The sequence below is a fragment of the Micromys minutus genome (assembly GCF_963924665.1).
Source record: "Micromys minutus genome assembly, chromosome: 9".
NCBI classification, from domain to species: Eukaryota; Metazoa; Chordata; class Mammalia; order Rodentia; family Muridae; genus Micromys; species Micromys minutus.
Genome location: NC_137978.1, coordinates 61276927 through 61292040, shown reverse-complemented (window position 1 = coordinate 61292040; position 15114 = coordinate 61276927). Strand labels below are relative to the sequence as shown.

Below are 15114 nucleotides of genomic sequence, written 5' to 3'. Positions count from 1 at the left end.
GAGAATATATGGCCTGTATATTTGAATAGATAAAATAAGAATTACTATAATGTGGGCTGGAGAGATGACTCAGTGGTTAAGCTCTTCCAGAGATCCTGAGTTCAAATCCCAGCAACCACATGGTGGCTCACAACCATCTGTAATGGAATCTGATGCCTTCTTCTGGTGTGTCTGAAGAAAGCTACAGTATACTCATATATAATAAATAAATAAATCTTTAAAAAGAAAAAAAAAAAGAATTACTATAATGCAATGAAAGGTTGAGTCCCTTCCTGCAAAGTGTCCAGAACTTGATGTTAATCATTTCCTTCAGTCAGACATTTTCCTGTCTCCTTTTACATCAAGAAAAACTCTTAGTTTTCTCATTGATGTTGTCAGTTCCCTAGTGTATCCTATTCTATTCAGCATATTAAAACAACACTGGCCAAATCATCAAACTGAAAATAGGCATCTCCGAGGAGAAATAAAATAAATAAGCAAACAACAGTTAACGATAAAAAATAATCAGTGTCTTAACTAGGACCAGAAAGGTGGCCAGGGGTGAAGGGGGCTGCCATCAACCTGAGTAGCAGCACCCACATAATGGCCCCAGAAAACTGACTCCCTAAGCTCAACCTATATGCTCACGTGCACACACACACACACTCACAAAAAATAAATAAAAATGAAAAAGTGTGTATCTAAGTGTGGAATTGAAGCCACTGAAAAGATATGCTCTTTGTTAAGTAAACAAACCCAGGTTTTCCCCATTTTGTGCTACAAGAAACTCATTAGTTGTCCTATTTTATTTTCAAATAGCAACCGAGTGACTGGAATCTATGAGCTGAGCTTATGCAAAATGGCAGATACTGGGAGCCCAGGTAAGCTCTTACTACACCACATTCTTCAGGAGTAGTAACAAAAAAGAACTGGAGTCTCATTCATATTGGAAAAAAGTCCTTTATTATTTTACAAGCCAATTTTGTAGTGGTGGTGGTAAGATGCACTGTTTGATTTATGATGTATAATATGATTATAAAATGGTGTTCAACAAGATACACAAGGCTGTGAAATATAAACTTGTTGAGAGAATTAGAATAACTTTGGCTTAGTGGGGCATGGTGGTACACACACCTTTAGTCCTAGCACTCAGGAGGCAAGTGGATCTCTTTGAGTTTGAGGCCAGCCTGGTCTACAAAGCAAGTTCCTGGACAGACAGGGCTCTGTTACACAGACACAAAGAAACCCTGTCTCAAAAAACAAAAACGAAAAATAGTTTTGGCTTAGAAAACATTTCTTGAGACAGGATTCTGTTCAGCCCTACAACTTACAGCAGCCCCTTGCCTTCCAAGTGTTAGGGTCTGAGCCATGGAGCCTAGCTATTCAGAAAACCTTACTTACTTACTATACAGACCGCGTTAACAAAGATCCTTTGTCTGCCTCATACTATTGAGCAACATCAGCTTCCCCAGGGAAATTATCAGAAATTCATGTTTATGGCTGGGATACTCATTAATAATGATAAGGCATTTTAATATATACAAGTCCCTAGTCTGAGCCCAGCATTTTAAATGAAAGAAAATTTTCTTTCATGGTTTTTAAGACAGGGTTTCTCTTTATAGCCCTGGCTAGAACCCACTTTATAGTAGAGCAGGCTGGCCTTGAATTCAGAGATCCACCTGCCGCTGCCTTTCAAGTGCTGGGGTTAAAGGCACCACTACCTCCTGACTTTCTTTTTTAGCATGTGGACTCACTATGTACCCTAGACTAGTATGGAACTCAGTGTTTAGACCGTGCTAACCTCACACTCACAGGGATTACCTGCTTCTGCCTCTTCCATGCACGAATAGAAGGTGTGCACCACCACCATTCCTGGCATCAATTTTATTAATAAATAAAATATCATAGATTTTAAGGCCACATTTAGTTTGCCATTTAAAAATGTGTAAGAGTAATTTGTTTTGACTTAAATTAGAATGAGATTCTTCTCTGGGGGCTTAAAAAACAAAAACATGGTTTCTCTTACGTTAGGCATGCAGAGGCGGAGGAGAAAAGTCTTGGATACCTCAGTGGCATATGTGCGGGGAGAGGAGAACCTAGCAGGCTGGCGACCTCGTGGAGACAGCCTCATCCTGGAACACCAGTGGGAGCTGGAGAAGCTGGAGCTGCTGCATGAGGTATTAAGGGCAGACTGGGCTGCCTAGTCCTATGCCTGCCATATCCTCATGACTCCTCTGCTCTGTGATTTCCTCTGATGATGAAAGCGTAATGATTTGCGTATGAAAACACTTAATGAGTGTAGATAATGATGTTCCTGTTCTCAGGTGGAAAAAACTCGACACTTCTTGCTGCTTCGGGAGAGACTTGGTGACAGCATACCCAAGTCTCTGAGTGACTCATTGTCCCCCAGCCTCAGCAGTGGGACCCTTAGCACCTCGACCAGCATCTCTTCTCAGATCTCAACCACCACTTTTGAAAGCGCCATCACACCAAGCGAGAGCAGTGGCTACGACTCAGCAGACATTGAAAGCCTGGTAGACCGAGAGAAAGAACTGGCTACAAAGGTAGGAAATCCCTTGTTTTGTTAGAGTTCCTACCACCAGCCACTGAGATAGTCTCTGTGTTCTGCCATTTCCAGCAGCTCTCTTTGAAGACACTGATACTCACGCTGGATAATAAGGGTCAGTCCTTGCCTCTGAGCTGAACGGGTCCCAAGCACTTCACAGTGCTGTGTTCTATAGGGTTGGTATTGTAAACCGGCCTGGGAAACACGTATTAGGGCATCTAGTAGCTTAGGGAATTCATGTGGTAGAGGGACAGGGAATGGAATGGATCCTGTCTGGGCCTCCAACACTTGCTAGTGGGTCCTGGGAATGGTGTAAACATTTCAAATGATATTCATTTGTTCCTGAATATTTTAAACAAGTTTAACATTCTTTAGGAGGATGATGGTATACAGCTCAGTGGTAGAGTGCTTTCATCTAGCATGTGCAGGGCCCTGAGGTAGACTGCCAAAATTACATTAAATTCATCAACAGTCCAAGTTTTCTTTAGCAAAAATAACGTGGATAGCTGTGTGAGACTTGGGGAGAGAGAACTCCTGTTACAGCGATCCATTAGAAACGATGAAGCCTCTTTAAAGAGGGGAAGAAGGGTTCTGGATGCATAGCAGAAGGCAAGAGACTGCTGGGTGTGCAGTTGCCTGTAGTTGGCCAGAGAGGTTTTCCAGTGTGGGAATTAGACGTAGGTCCTCGTGTATGCTAGGCAAACTGCCACTAAGCTACATTCCCGGCACGTCTTTTATTGAACTGAGAATTAGAGAGATGTCCATTCTTTTGGGTTTTCTGAGGCACAGTCTTCCTGTATTGCCGGGGCTGACTTGAAACTTGTTATCTAGATCACCGTGACCTTGAATTTGCTGCAGCCCGTTCCTGGCTCTGTTGAGTGCTGGAATGGAATAGTTGCCATGCCTAGTTCTGCTGTTATATTCTGAAACACTGGTTGTTTGGGGGTTTTGTTTGTTTGTTTTGGGGTTTTGTTTATTTGTTTGTTTTTGGTTTTTGATTTTTTTTTTTTTTTTTTTTTTGAGACAGGGTTTCTCTGTTATGTAGCCCTTGCTGTCCTGAAAGCTTGCTCTGTAGACCAGACTAGTCTTGAACTCACAGAGATCTGCCTGCCTCTGCTTCTCTAATGCTCTCCTCCCAAGCACTTCTAAGCTGTAGTAATTTGCTTCGGTTGTATTAAGAATGGTTTTTGAATTCCCTTTGCTTTTTATTGCCTTAACTAAACATATACTAACTTCCCTCATTCCTGGTTACTCTAAGCTAGCAGAGGTGTAGGACGTGTTAATTCTCCTCCTATACGGGACTTCATTTGGCCACTGAGTTTTATGTTCAGCCTTAACTAACTGACTCTCTTTCTCTCATTTTTAGTGCCTGCAGCTTCTCACACACACTTTCAACCGAGAATTCAGCCAGGTACATGGCAGCATCAGTGACTGTAAGGTGAGTGGACAGAGGCCATTGCTTTTCACTGCTGTGGTGCTGACCAATTCCTTCTCCAGTGTCCAGATTTCCAGTCACAGCTTTGCTGCCTTAGAGGCTGGGGTGGGAATCTCTGTGACTAAAGTGGTGACCCCCTTCTAGGATGCGCAGGGTCCCTGTCATAGGATACATATGTTTATTTATTTATTGTCTGTTTTGTTTTTGAGTCCCTTAGAAGAGCTTGTGGTGTTGGCAGGCACTATGCTTTTGTGTGAAACAAAAACATGAGGCTGTCGGTGACATCAATTCAAGTTTAATGCATTCAGCAAAGAATGATGGTTCTTGAGAGTATTTGTGTGTCCTTCATGGCCTTAATCAGCTTGAGCCTTTGGCTTTTCCTTCAACCTCCCCAGCTCACGCCTGCCTGGGCCTCTGCACTTCACATACCTTCTTCTGACATTTCCATGTTTGGCTCCCGCTCATTTCTGGGTTTTGCTCCAACCATTGCCTTCTTGGGAGTAGGCCTCTTTCAGCCTCCACAGCAGGCCAGCCATCCTCTGTAACGTCTGTTTGCTTTTTCTTTTTATTATTTTAATTTTATATGTATGGGTATTTTGCATGCATGTAGCTCTGTGCGTTGTGTTTGTGTCTGGTGCCTGTGGAAGTCAGAAAAGGACATGGGATCCCATGGAACTGAAGTCACACATAGTCATGAACTACTACATGGGTGCTGGGACTCAAACCCAGGTCCTCTGTAAGAGTAGTCAGTTCTTTAACTTCTGAGACATATTTCTGGCCCTACTGTATCTTGGGTATTCCTGGGCTGATATCCACTTATCAGTGAGTGCATGTACTTTTTGTTTTATTTGTTTATTTATTTAGTGGTTTTTTTTTTTTTTTTTGAGACATGGTCGAACTATGTATCTCTGGCTGTTTGGAAACTTGGTATGGTAGTGTCTTGATCTCACAGAAGTCTGCTTGCCTCTGCCTCCTGAGTACTGAAATTAAAGGCATGGGCCTAACCATCTGGCACGTTTTGAAACTCTGTCTCCCTTCTTCATTAATGTATGCTCCAAGAGTGCAGGACTTTGCCGTGTGCTTAGGACAATGTGTGTGCTATAGGAACTTGGCATTCATGTGCAGGCTGTTTAGCAGCAAGGAGAATTAGACACTCAGAGTTTCTCATTCTCACCCCATCTCTCTCCTTCCTCCTTTTTTCCCTCACTCTGGGGATAGAACCAAGGGTTCGGTGCATTGCCTTCAAACAGTAATGATTGTGTATAGAGGTTTGATTTCTTTATAAGGTCAGCCTTAGAAAAACCGAGGTACTAGTTGTCTTGGACAGCGTTTGCTGCTCTAAGGCGGAGGCAGAGGAAAAGTGCTTGTCATGCAAGCATGAGAAATTGAGTTCAGATCCCCAGTGCCCACGTAAAAAGCATCTGCAGTGGAATATGCCAGTGCTGAGGAGGCTAAGACAGGTGGCTCCTGGGGCTGGCCAACTAGTCTAGCTAATGTTGAGCTCCATTGTTCTGCTGCTGAATCTCATTGGTGATGTCCTTGTCGTAGTTGTCTGACATCTCTCCAATTGGACGGGACCCCTCAGTGTCCAGTTTCAGCAGTTCCACTCTCACACCCTCCTCTACGTGCCCCTCTCTGGTGGACTCCAGGAGCAGCTCTATGGATCAGAAGTAAGTACTCAGATTTCACAGAGACAAGCAAACAAAGTACCAGTTTTTCTATAGTTCTGGACTCAGCAAGGCATCACTGTCTGATTCTGGACAACTCTAAAATGTGTGGGCACTTTTTTCATTTAATTTTATTAAATTTAGGATGTTACTAGCTATATGAAATTGTTATATGTGCTACTAAGAAAGAAAAAGCTTTAAAACATCAGTCAAATGTAAATGCATCCCAATTCAAGAAAGGATAAAAGATAGAAGACCAGGGAGATGGCTTAGATGGGGAAGTACTTGCTGTACTTGAGAACCTGAGTTCAGACCTCCAGTATTCACATAAAAAGCATCTGCAGTGGAACACGCCTACGATCCCAGGTCTGAGGTGGTAGATTCAGGTGGATCCTGGGGCTTGCTACCCAACTAGTCTAGCTAAAATTACTGAGTTCCAGGTTCAGTGAGAGTTCCTGTCTCAAAAATATCCCCAAGGTTCAGGGAACATTACAGAAGAGGAAACAGAAGAAATTCAAGGCGAGGGTTGAGCCAAACGTTGGTGTTTCCCACCTTTAATCTCAGCACTTGGAAGGCAGAGGCAGGCAGATCTCTAAGTTTGAGACCAGCTTGGTCTACAGAGTGAGTTCTAGGACACCCAGTGCTCCACAGAGATACCCTGTTTCAAGAAATAAACAAATAAAAACAAAACAAAAGCAAACTACAAAAACAAAACCCATACTGCTGGGGGTGGGTGGAGCACTGTAGAATGCTGTCTTCTGGATGTGGCATGGCCATTGCACTCAGGAAGTCCAGCAGTGGTCACCTGCCTGAGATCTGCATAAGACGAAGCCAGTCCATGGATAGGGGTGGGGCTCCCGGGACCTGATTCCTAGCTGAGGAGCAATTGGCAACTGAGAGCTGCTGGGAAAGAGTCCTTTCTCTTTATCAGGTGGCCACTGGCAGGTTGCCCGTGCTCTAGTATATGGCCCCGCGCCTGTGTAAATATAGACATCACTAACTGGATTACTAACAAGAAGTTGGGAGGGGCAAGTGCTGGTGAATCAGAGGGAGTTAAGGCAGTAGAGAGATGGAGATTATCCCCATTGTATAGGGGATAAAACTCACAGAATAAATAGATACTACATAAAGGTAAAAGCTTTTAAAACTTAAGTGGAGAATGATAGAGGAAGGCCTCTAGTGTTGACCCCTGGCTTCTGCACACATAAGTTCATGCATACACACACACACACACACACATACACACACACACACACACACACACACACACACACGAAATAGTAAATCTTGCAGAATGGACCTTTAGAATTGGAAAGATATAGAATTGTTGGGCTAAGCTGTTCTAGGAGATCCCTAACAACCAGAGCAGAGGCCTAAAGAATGACCCAGACCATTATTCGACTCCTGTGCTCTCAGGAACCTTCTCAGCTAGGTCCAGAAACTTCCTCATTTGTTTGCTTTCTCTACTATCCCCAAGTTGGTGAACTTTTAAACACCTTTGGAAACTTGCTATAACACAGTGGCCAGGCATCTCCTGAGTTTCTGATTGTGAAGTCTCCAGTCCCAGAGAGTGCTGCTGCTGCCAGTCACTTCAGAACCACTGTGTCAGTTCTGGCCATGAGACATATGGGAAACTCGTGAGGAAATGCAGTTCATGTTCAGGTGCTGTGTTCTTAGGATAGCAGGAGAGACTGAGACAGTGGTCCCCAGTGTCCTTTTCCAAGGAAAATAAGCTGTGATTGAGAACTACCTTTCTGTTTGCCTCTGGTACTTAGGCAGGGACACTGAGTTTGGTGAGGTCATGTCTAGAGTTGCTTTGATCTTACTGAAGTGCTTTTTACTCTTTTCTTCCTCTGTAAGGACCCCAGAAGCCAACTCCCGTGCCTCTAGTCCCTGCCAAGAATTTGAACAGTTTCAGATCGTCCCAATTGTGGAGACACCCTATTTGGCCAGAGCAGGAAAGAATGAATTTCTCAATCTTGTTCCAGACATTGAAGAAGTTCGAGCGGGGTGAGTGCTGAGACTTGCAGCTTTTGTAGTTCTACTGGGCCAGGTTATTCCAGCCTTGTGCATACTGACTGTCCTTGCTGTGTGCCTTAGGCGTCTGAGCCTGGCACACTGGGCTGCTGTGGCTAGTCATAATCTCGGCCAAATGGATCACTTTTCTGTCCTGTTGCATCTGAGGGCTCACCCAGTGGAAGCATGTGTTGACGGATCTCAACTTATTACTGTTTACTTCAGGAGAAACTGACTTCTTTTGCCATGTCCTTTTAGCTCAGTGGTATCTAAGAAAGGATACCTGCATTTCAAAGAGCCGCTTTCCAGTACCTGGGCAAAACATTTCGTTGTGGTTCGTCGCCCTTACGTCTTCATCTATAACAGTGACAAAGACCCCGTAGAGCGTGGCATCATCAACCTGTCTACAGCACAGGTGGAGTACAGCGAGGACCAGCAGGCCATGCTGAAGGTCAGTCTGTCCTGACTTTGCTGTCTGTTGCTACCTGGTGTTCCGGTCTGTGGCATGAATCCTAGTTTATATCACAGTTGCTTGAACTTTCAGTGTGAAGTGCTCTGCACCCTGTGAATATGGCAAGATGGTTCATGCTATTCATTTTCTCCAATAATGTTCTTTTACTTAATGTTTCTTTCCAGACACCTAATACTTTTGCTGTATGCACAAAGCACCGTGGGGTCCTTCTGCAAGCTCTCAATGACAAAGACATGAATGACTGGTTATATGCCTTCAACCCACTTCTGGCGGGCACAATAAGGTCAGAGGCTGTTCTTTTGCTTTCTTTTGTCCTGTTAGACAGTCTTACTGCATCGCCCAAGCCTGATTCTAAGTTCACCTCATCCAAGGGCTAGGATTACAGGTGTGCACTACCGTGCCTGGCTCTAGGAAGCTGTTTCGTTTCTCTGCTTGGCCTTCAGCCCCAGAGATAACCAGCATAGATAGGGAAGGTGTGTCCTTCTAACTGGGTTGCAAATGGAGGAAGACAAGGGTAAGGACACTGGTCATAGAAGTCTGCAGAGGGGTAGAGCACTAAGTAAAGGAAGGACTGTGTGAGCTTTAATAGACTCCCACAGTTCAGCTCTCTGTGTTACAAGGAGCTTATCTCAGAGTTCCTAGAGTAGAGAAGACCTCAGAACTGTCATTTTGCTACTATTGAGTCATAACGTAAATATCTGCTATGTAGTATATCTGATATGTGACCCCTATGAAAAGATTATTCAACCCCCAAAGGGGTCCCAACTCACAAGTTGAGAACTGCTGGTCTAGCCATTTGTTTAGGAGTATAGAAACCTGGGCCTGGTGGTTTTACCTGTGAGGAGACCAGCATCCACTTTTCTAATCCTGCCTCCTGTTTTTCTCCTAGGTCAAAACTCTCTCGCAGATGCCCGAGCCAGCCAAAATACTAAGTGATTCTTCTGAGCCTTGCTCACCTTCGACAGATAAAGAAAGTGTTACCTCTCATTCTCTTTGTGACTCTTGACGGTTATTCTTGTCTGTAATCCTGTGGCTTAACGACTTTCCCTGTCATCCCGCACTTCTCCAGCTCTCCCGCTTCCTATTTATCTCCACGGCTCTGTCCTCTTCTCATTCTTGTGCTAAGACTTGTGGCATGTGGCCTAACAAAGGGGAACAAAACCACTACACATTCATACACACTCACACTCACACACCCTGTCCAGCAGATCTCCAAATGATTGTCCTGCGCACTTCAGCTTCCTTTTGGACGATAGGTCCCCTTCATGGTCACTGTCCGACTGTTGTCTCTGTATAGCTCTGGTTTTCAGGGTAACTTCTCTGTCTCTTTTTTCCCCCTTTGTTTATGATAATTTACTTTTTTCTGGGTGGCTTAGAGATTAAGGGAGGAGACATTTTGTATTGTCAGCCAGGAGAAAAAAAAAAAAAACTTGCTTTTCCTTCTGTCTCTCTCTGTGTCTCTGTCTCTGTCTCTCTCCCTCCCTCTGTTTGTGTGTGCATGTGTCTCTATGTCTCCCTCTCTCTCTCTGTGTCTGTCTGTCTCTGTCTGTCTGTATCTCTGTATTTGTGTGTGTATGTCTCTATGTCTCCCTCTCTCTGCCCCTGTGTCTTTGTCTGTCTGTCTGTCTGTCTGTCTGTCTGTCTGTCTCTCTCTCTCTCTCTCTCTCTCTCTCTCTCTCTCTGGTGGCTAATCCCTGTGTTTCCATTCATGGGAAGCAGTGTGGGAAGCTCAGCAATGGGATTTAAATTCTGTCTAGATCAGGGCTCAGAGCGTGGGTTTATAGAGTGGAAGATACAGAGGGGCCTTTGTGGTCAGCCTGGAACAGTGGCTGCTGCTGGCCCTTGAAGGCTCAGGCTGCTGCAGTAGGTTGGGCAGTGGGTTAAAGGCTGACTGCAGCTCCTCACAGCAGGGTTCTGCAAACTTGTCTGCTCATTGGAAAGGAGGCTTTTGTCTAGGAGTTTCCTAACCCTGTCCTCAGCATTACTGTTTGGAATTATGTGATGTCATGAACAGATTCCCCACAAGAGGGATTGGGGAGTGTTTGACTTTCTGGTGATAGACTGGACCATTGTTGCTTTGAGAGTGATTGTTGTAGCTCCCTTTGATCAAAGACTTGTAGCTTCAGCATAAATTTTGAGGTCTCCATCTAAATCCAGTGGCCATTTCTAATACTACTTGTCTCCATATGAACAAACATGCCGTTGTTTTCTGGATGCCAGAACTGACAGGTCCCTACCACCACTCCAAACAAATCAGAAGCCATTTAGGGTCAAAAAAAGATTGTCCCCCAACTGCCCTGTAATTTGCTGTTGGATTGTGACATCCCCCTGCCTCCACTGTCCCCTGTGTGGTTTGGAAATACTCCCTTAGGAAGAATTCCCTGCTACCAGTTTCTATGGCTTCTAACAAGCCAGGTTTCTGGGTTCAGGAGGTTACCGTGGAAAACAATGCTCCTCTCCCACCTGCCAGTAAGTGTTGGACTGAGTAGGGCACAGAATGCCCGCTGGGGGTACTTCAGTTGCTGTGCCAGTAACTTGGGGCTCAGGCACTGCTGTTCACTGCTCCCGCCAGCCTGTGTGAGTGTCACTCCTGCACCCAGGGCCATCTGCTCACCTCCACTCTGGGAAGGCTGCTGGCTACCTGAGGGCAGAGAAGGAGCTCATCTCCACTGCAGAGCAGCCACTAGGGAGGCATGCAAAGCCCTGCTTCTGACCTCTCAGCAGGGCTTCTCTCTGAAGAACAGGACACCCAGCTCTTGCCCTTACAGTTGCCTTGCAAAGAAAAGAAAAAGTGGATCATGGAGAAAAGAAAGGGCAGAATCAGACTGTTCTTATCTAAAAGATGCTCAATTATGGTAGAGTTTTAAAGACTTTCTTTCTCTCCTTAAAGTGTATGTTACTAACTGTCATGTTACCTGTTTTCTAAGCATATATATGAGATTTTTAATGTAGTTAGAAGTCTGTTGTCTGATGGACACATGCCCCTCTGGTGTATATATTCAGCAGGCTCTGTCTATGCTTGTAGACAGTTTCCTGGACCAGAACTAAATCTAATTTCAGGGAAATGAAGGTCAAAGGTCGCTTTTAAACTGAATCACTGGTGTTGCTGCTGTTACTAAGTTAGATGGCAGGATCCGTGTCTGTGAAGCCTATGGGAGGGTGACGTTGTGCGATACACTAAGCCCTGCGACAACTTGTGTTTTCTTTTAACTCAAACAAAACTGGTTTAGAAAGTCTTTTCTTTGCAAATATCAGATGTTAGCATGAACCAAACTGGAACTTCCCCCCCCCCCCCATGAGGAGGCCTCAGTAGGAAACCAGGGAAAGTAAGGTTGGAGCTTGCTTCTACCTGGCGTCTTGGGACCCCTCTTACTGTAAGGCCCATGATTACATCAGAATCGGAGCATTTGGGAGCTTTATGTTCTGATTCCAGACAGGGTCACCTCTGCTTCGAAGCTCTGAAAGAGAAAGGATTTTGTGGCAGGACCTATTCATGAGATTTTTGTGGTTGCCATAGCAGCAGGAAAACTAACCTTTAAGGAAACTATTTTAAAGATAATCTTTTAAAAAAATTTTCAAATCACTCCTTCAAACAAAAAACCTACAAGGAAAACATACAAATTACAGAAGAGTGAGTGAGTGCTGGTTAAAACTAATTACAGAAAAGTGAGTGCTGCTTAAAACTAACTAGCCTCCCCTTCCTTTAGTCTTTAGCCTCCTTCCTCCCAGGCACATGAAGCCTCATAACTGTCCTCCCGCCAGTGCTCAGGCCGTGCCTGCTTCTGGGCGACTACCCTGGGAGTCAGCCAGCTCTCAGGCCCAGACCACAGGGGCCAGGCAGTCCCTGCACCAGGCTAGGCAGGAGCACAGGCCAGACTGCTTTTGAGCAGGTCCCTGAACTCCATCCATAAATGAGAAACTTGGTGAGGTGAGAGCTGAAGGTTCCTTAACTAAGAAACCATTATTTTTTTTCTCCCCCTTCAGCTATGTGGAATTTATATATCTATTAATTTTCAATGTTTTTTAATCTTGTTTAGATGAAGGAATGAATGGTTGAGAAAGATGTTTGGGGTCTAGAAATATGATTTTTCCTGGCACATATTTCAAAGCATAGACTTTGTTACCTGCTGCTTCTTGTCTAATTTACAGGGATATTTAATTTTGTAAGGTGTCTGTATATTTATACCACTGTAATGAATTGCACATTGGACGGAAAGGCAAAGGTTCTGCCCTTTGTGGCTCCTGCTGGGACTCCTTGCATTTTCTTCTTGGATGCTGTGCTTTGGCTCTTCTGAACAATCCCAGGGGGCATGGTTTGTTCAGCGTGGGTCCATCACGTTTCATCTGGGTTCCTTCTGGAAACTGTAATCTTTAACTTGCTCTGTGAGAAGAAAAGAATAGTTCTGTTGCTGATCTTGGAGGGTCTGCTGAACGCATTTGAGTGAAACTCTGGTGCTGTGCAGCCATCCACCATGACCCGTGACCCACCAAGAGGGAGTAAGACCACGACCGTGGAGCAAACCGGAGTCGTCAGCTGAGAGACGATTGCTGTTACTGTTCAAAAGGCCATTTATGAAGTAGATATTTGAGCTCTTAAAAAAAAATCTTAAGAGAGCCCCTAATTACTTAAAAAAAAAAGAAATCTAAGGAATGTTTTCGTAAGAAAGAAATTAAGAGTTGACACAGAACTGGTGTTAAAAACCTCAAAGCCAGAGGTTAGGGGTGTTGCTTAGCAGTAGGGCACTTGGCAGTCGCATGTGATGATGCCTTTGGTTCAATCCGGGTACTGCAGATCAGACAAAGCCTCACAGAAGATAGCTGCTCAGACAGAAAGTCCAGGCAGAGGTTGGTCTTGTGCCAAATCCTGGATGTTATCCGTGGTCATATCTTTAGTTGATTCTTTTCATGCTGTGTATTCTGGCATCAGCTCACCTAAGGGATCCACCAGCCTCCTCGTGTTCACTCATTGTCGTAGACTTTGTGGCTCTCACACGCTCGTCTGTTGGGAGTCGAGTCTCCTGTCATCTTCCCCATGCTATAACGGAATCCATGAAGCATAAGTGGCCTTTTTGAACCAAGACTTTGCAAACTGATCTCTCCCCAGGGAAGGAGCTGAGCACAAGCAACAATGTACATGATTAATTTTGGATTTCATTTTCATGTTTTATTTTGTAAATATCTAATGTTTGGAGCTTGAGTATACAAAATGTAAATACAGGTCCTGTATTTGTACTAACCCTGACTCTTTGGCTGTATAGCCCTAGATGTGTAATGCAGACATTATCCAACTGTGTATGGTAACCTTGCATCACAGAACTGCTAGTGAACGAGGTAAAAATAATAAAGGTACAACCAGTGCATCACACCACCTGTGCTTTATTCTTTTGTTGTGGTTTTTAGAGACAGGGCTCCTGTGTGTAGCCGTGGCTGTCCTGGAACTCACTTCATAGGCCAGGCTGGCCTCGATCTCAGAGATCTGCCTTCCTCTGCCTCCAGAGCACTGTGACTAAAGGAGTACTCACCACCTCCAGGCTTTGTATTTCATTCTTATGCTCTTTGGAAAGCCAATACATACTAATTTTAATTCTTACAGAAATAATTTTATCTGTCTGTCTGTCTATCTATCTATCTATCTATCTATCTATCTATCTATCTATCTATTTTGAGAATGAGTTTCTCTGTGTAACTCTAGCTGTCCTAGAATTCACTTTGTAAACCAGGCTGGCTTCAAACTCAGAAATCTGCCTCGTTTGCCTTCTGAGTGCTACTATTAAAAAATGTGTGCCAGCCAAGCAGTGGTGCGGGAGGCAGAGGTAGGTTGATCTCTGAGCTCTCAGCCAGCCTGGGCTACAGAGGGGAGAAAGGGAGCAAAGAAAAAACTTACCGTGCCTGGTAATAATTGTCTAAAAACCATGGTGTAATCTACAGTCTCTTCTCTGATATAACTAGAGAAGTACATGTGCTGTTGTTTGAAAGAGTTTTCTGCCAAATGTATAAGCAGCTGTTTTGTCTGAAAGATGTATTGTACTTGGGTCTGGGGAAGGCTAGGGAGGGTAGTCGTTTGCAATTTGCAGTGAGCTTCCCCTTGTAAGCAGAGCACAGGCAAGGGACCATGGGACATGAAGTCTGTACCTAGGCAAAAGCAGTGGTGTGGTTGGGTGTGGCAGTGCACACCTATAATCTCAGTACCTGGGAGGCGACAGCAGGAGGACCCAGCTGTCCGAGTGCATTATTTCCACCACAGACAGCATGCAGAGACACCTGTGGCCTCCACTGCAGTGAGAGCTCTTAGATGTTTGACACGAAGTGAATAGGGTTAGATATATTAATGCAGCAGTCAGTTCGAGAAAGGAGGCTGACACAATCACCTTTCAGAAATGAGGTTTATTAGGAGAGAGGGTCTCAAGGCCAAGATGAGGCCATAAAGTGAGAGAAAACATTAGAAAAAGATGGTGTGTGTGTGTGTGTGTGTGTGTGTGTGTGTGTGTGTGTGTGAGAGAGAGAGAGAGAGAGAGAGAGAGAGAGAGAGACAGTTTGCAGAAGTCCATTCTCTCCTGTCCTGTGTGTCACAGGCATCAGATTCCAGGTTTTCAAGTTTGGTAGCAAGTGCTTTGACCTAGTGAGCCATTCTGCTGGCCCCAGTCACTGCTACGGTTAGTAAAACTTCGTAAGAGGATGCAAATTAGGCTTGGGGAAAATATACTTAGTTCATCTAAAATCTGACCTCTGTAGCTGAGGGGTTGAGGGTTGGGGCGTCTCTCTGCTTTGTTTTTGAAACAAGGGTTTCCTGTAGCCTAGGATGGCATTGACTTGCTATGTAGCTAAAGATGGCTTTGAACTCCTGATCCTTCAACTCCCAAGTCCCGAGACTTCAGCCCTGCACTATCTTGCTTAGTCTAATATGGTGTGGGGACCAAGCCCAGGACTGTGTATACTAGGTATACTCTTACCAACTGAGCTATGTCCCGTGTCCCCAGCC

General features: G+C 44.6%; 1 protein-coding gene across 5 annotated transcripts in view; it reads left to right on the top strand.

Moving 5' to 3' along the window:
• KIF1B (kinesin family member 1B) overlaps positions 1–13500 on the top strand; it is a 117798-nt gene extending 104298 nt beyond the window's left edge. For all 5 annotated transcript variants that reach the window (XM_080921652.1, XM_080921650.1, XM_080921651.1 and 2 more), the window contains 9 exons: positions 799–860; positions 2011–2156; positions 2304–2543; positions 3912–3983; positions 5529–5650; positions 7508–7657; positions 7922–8114; positions 8300–8418; positions 9025–13500. In XM_080921652.1, coding sequence (XP_080777778.1) covers positions 799–860; positions 2011–2156; positions 2304–2543; positions 3912–3983; positions 5529–5650; positions 7508–7657; positions 7922–8114; positions 8300–8418; positions 9025–9067 — 1147 coding nt within the window. In that variant the 3' untranslated portion in view covers positions 9068–13500. The remainder of the gene's footprint in view (positions 1–798; positions 861–2010; positions 2157–2303; positions 2544–3911; positions 3984–5528; positions 5651–7507; positions 7658–7921; positions 8115–8299; positions 8419–9024) is intronic.
• Positions 13501–15114: the final 1614 nt, after the last annotated feature.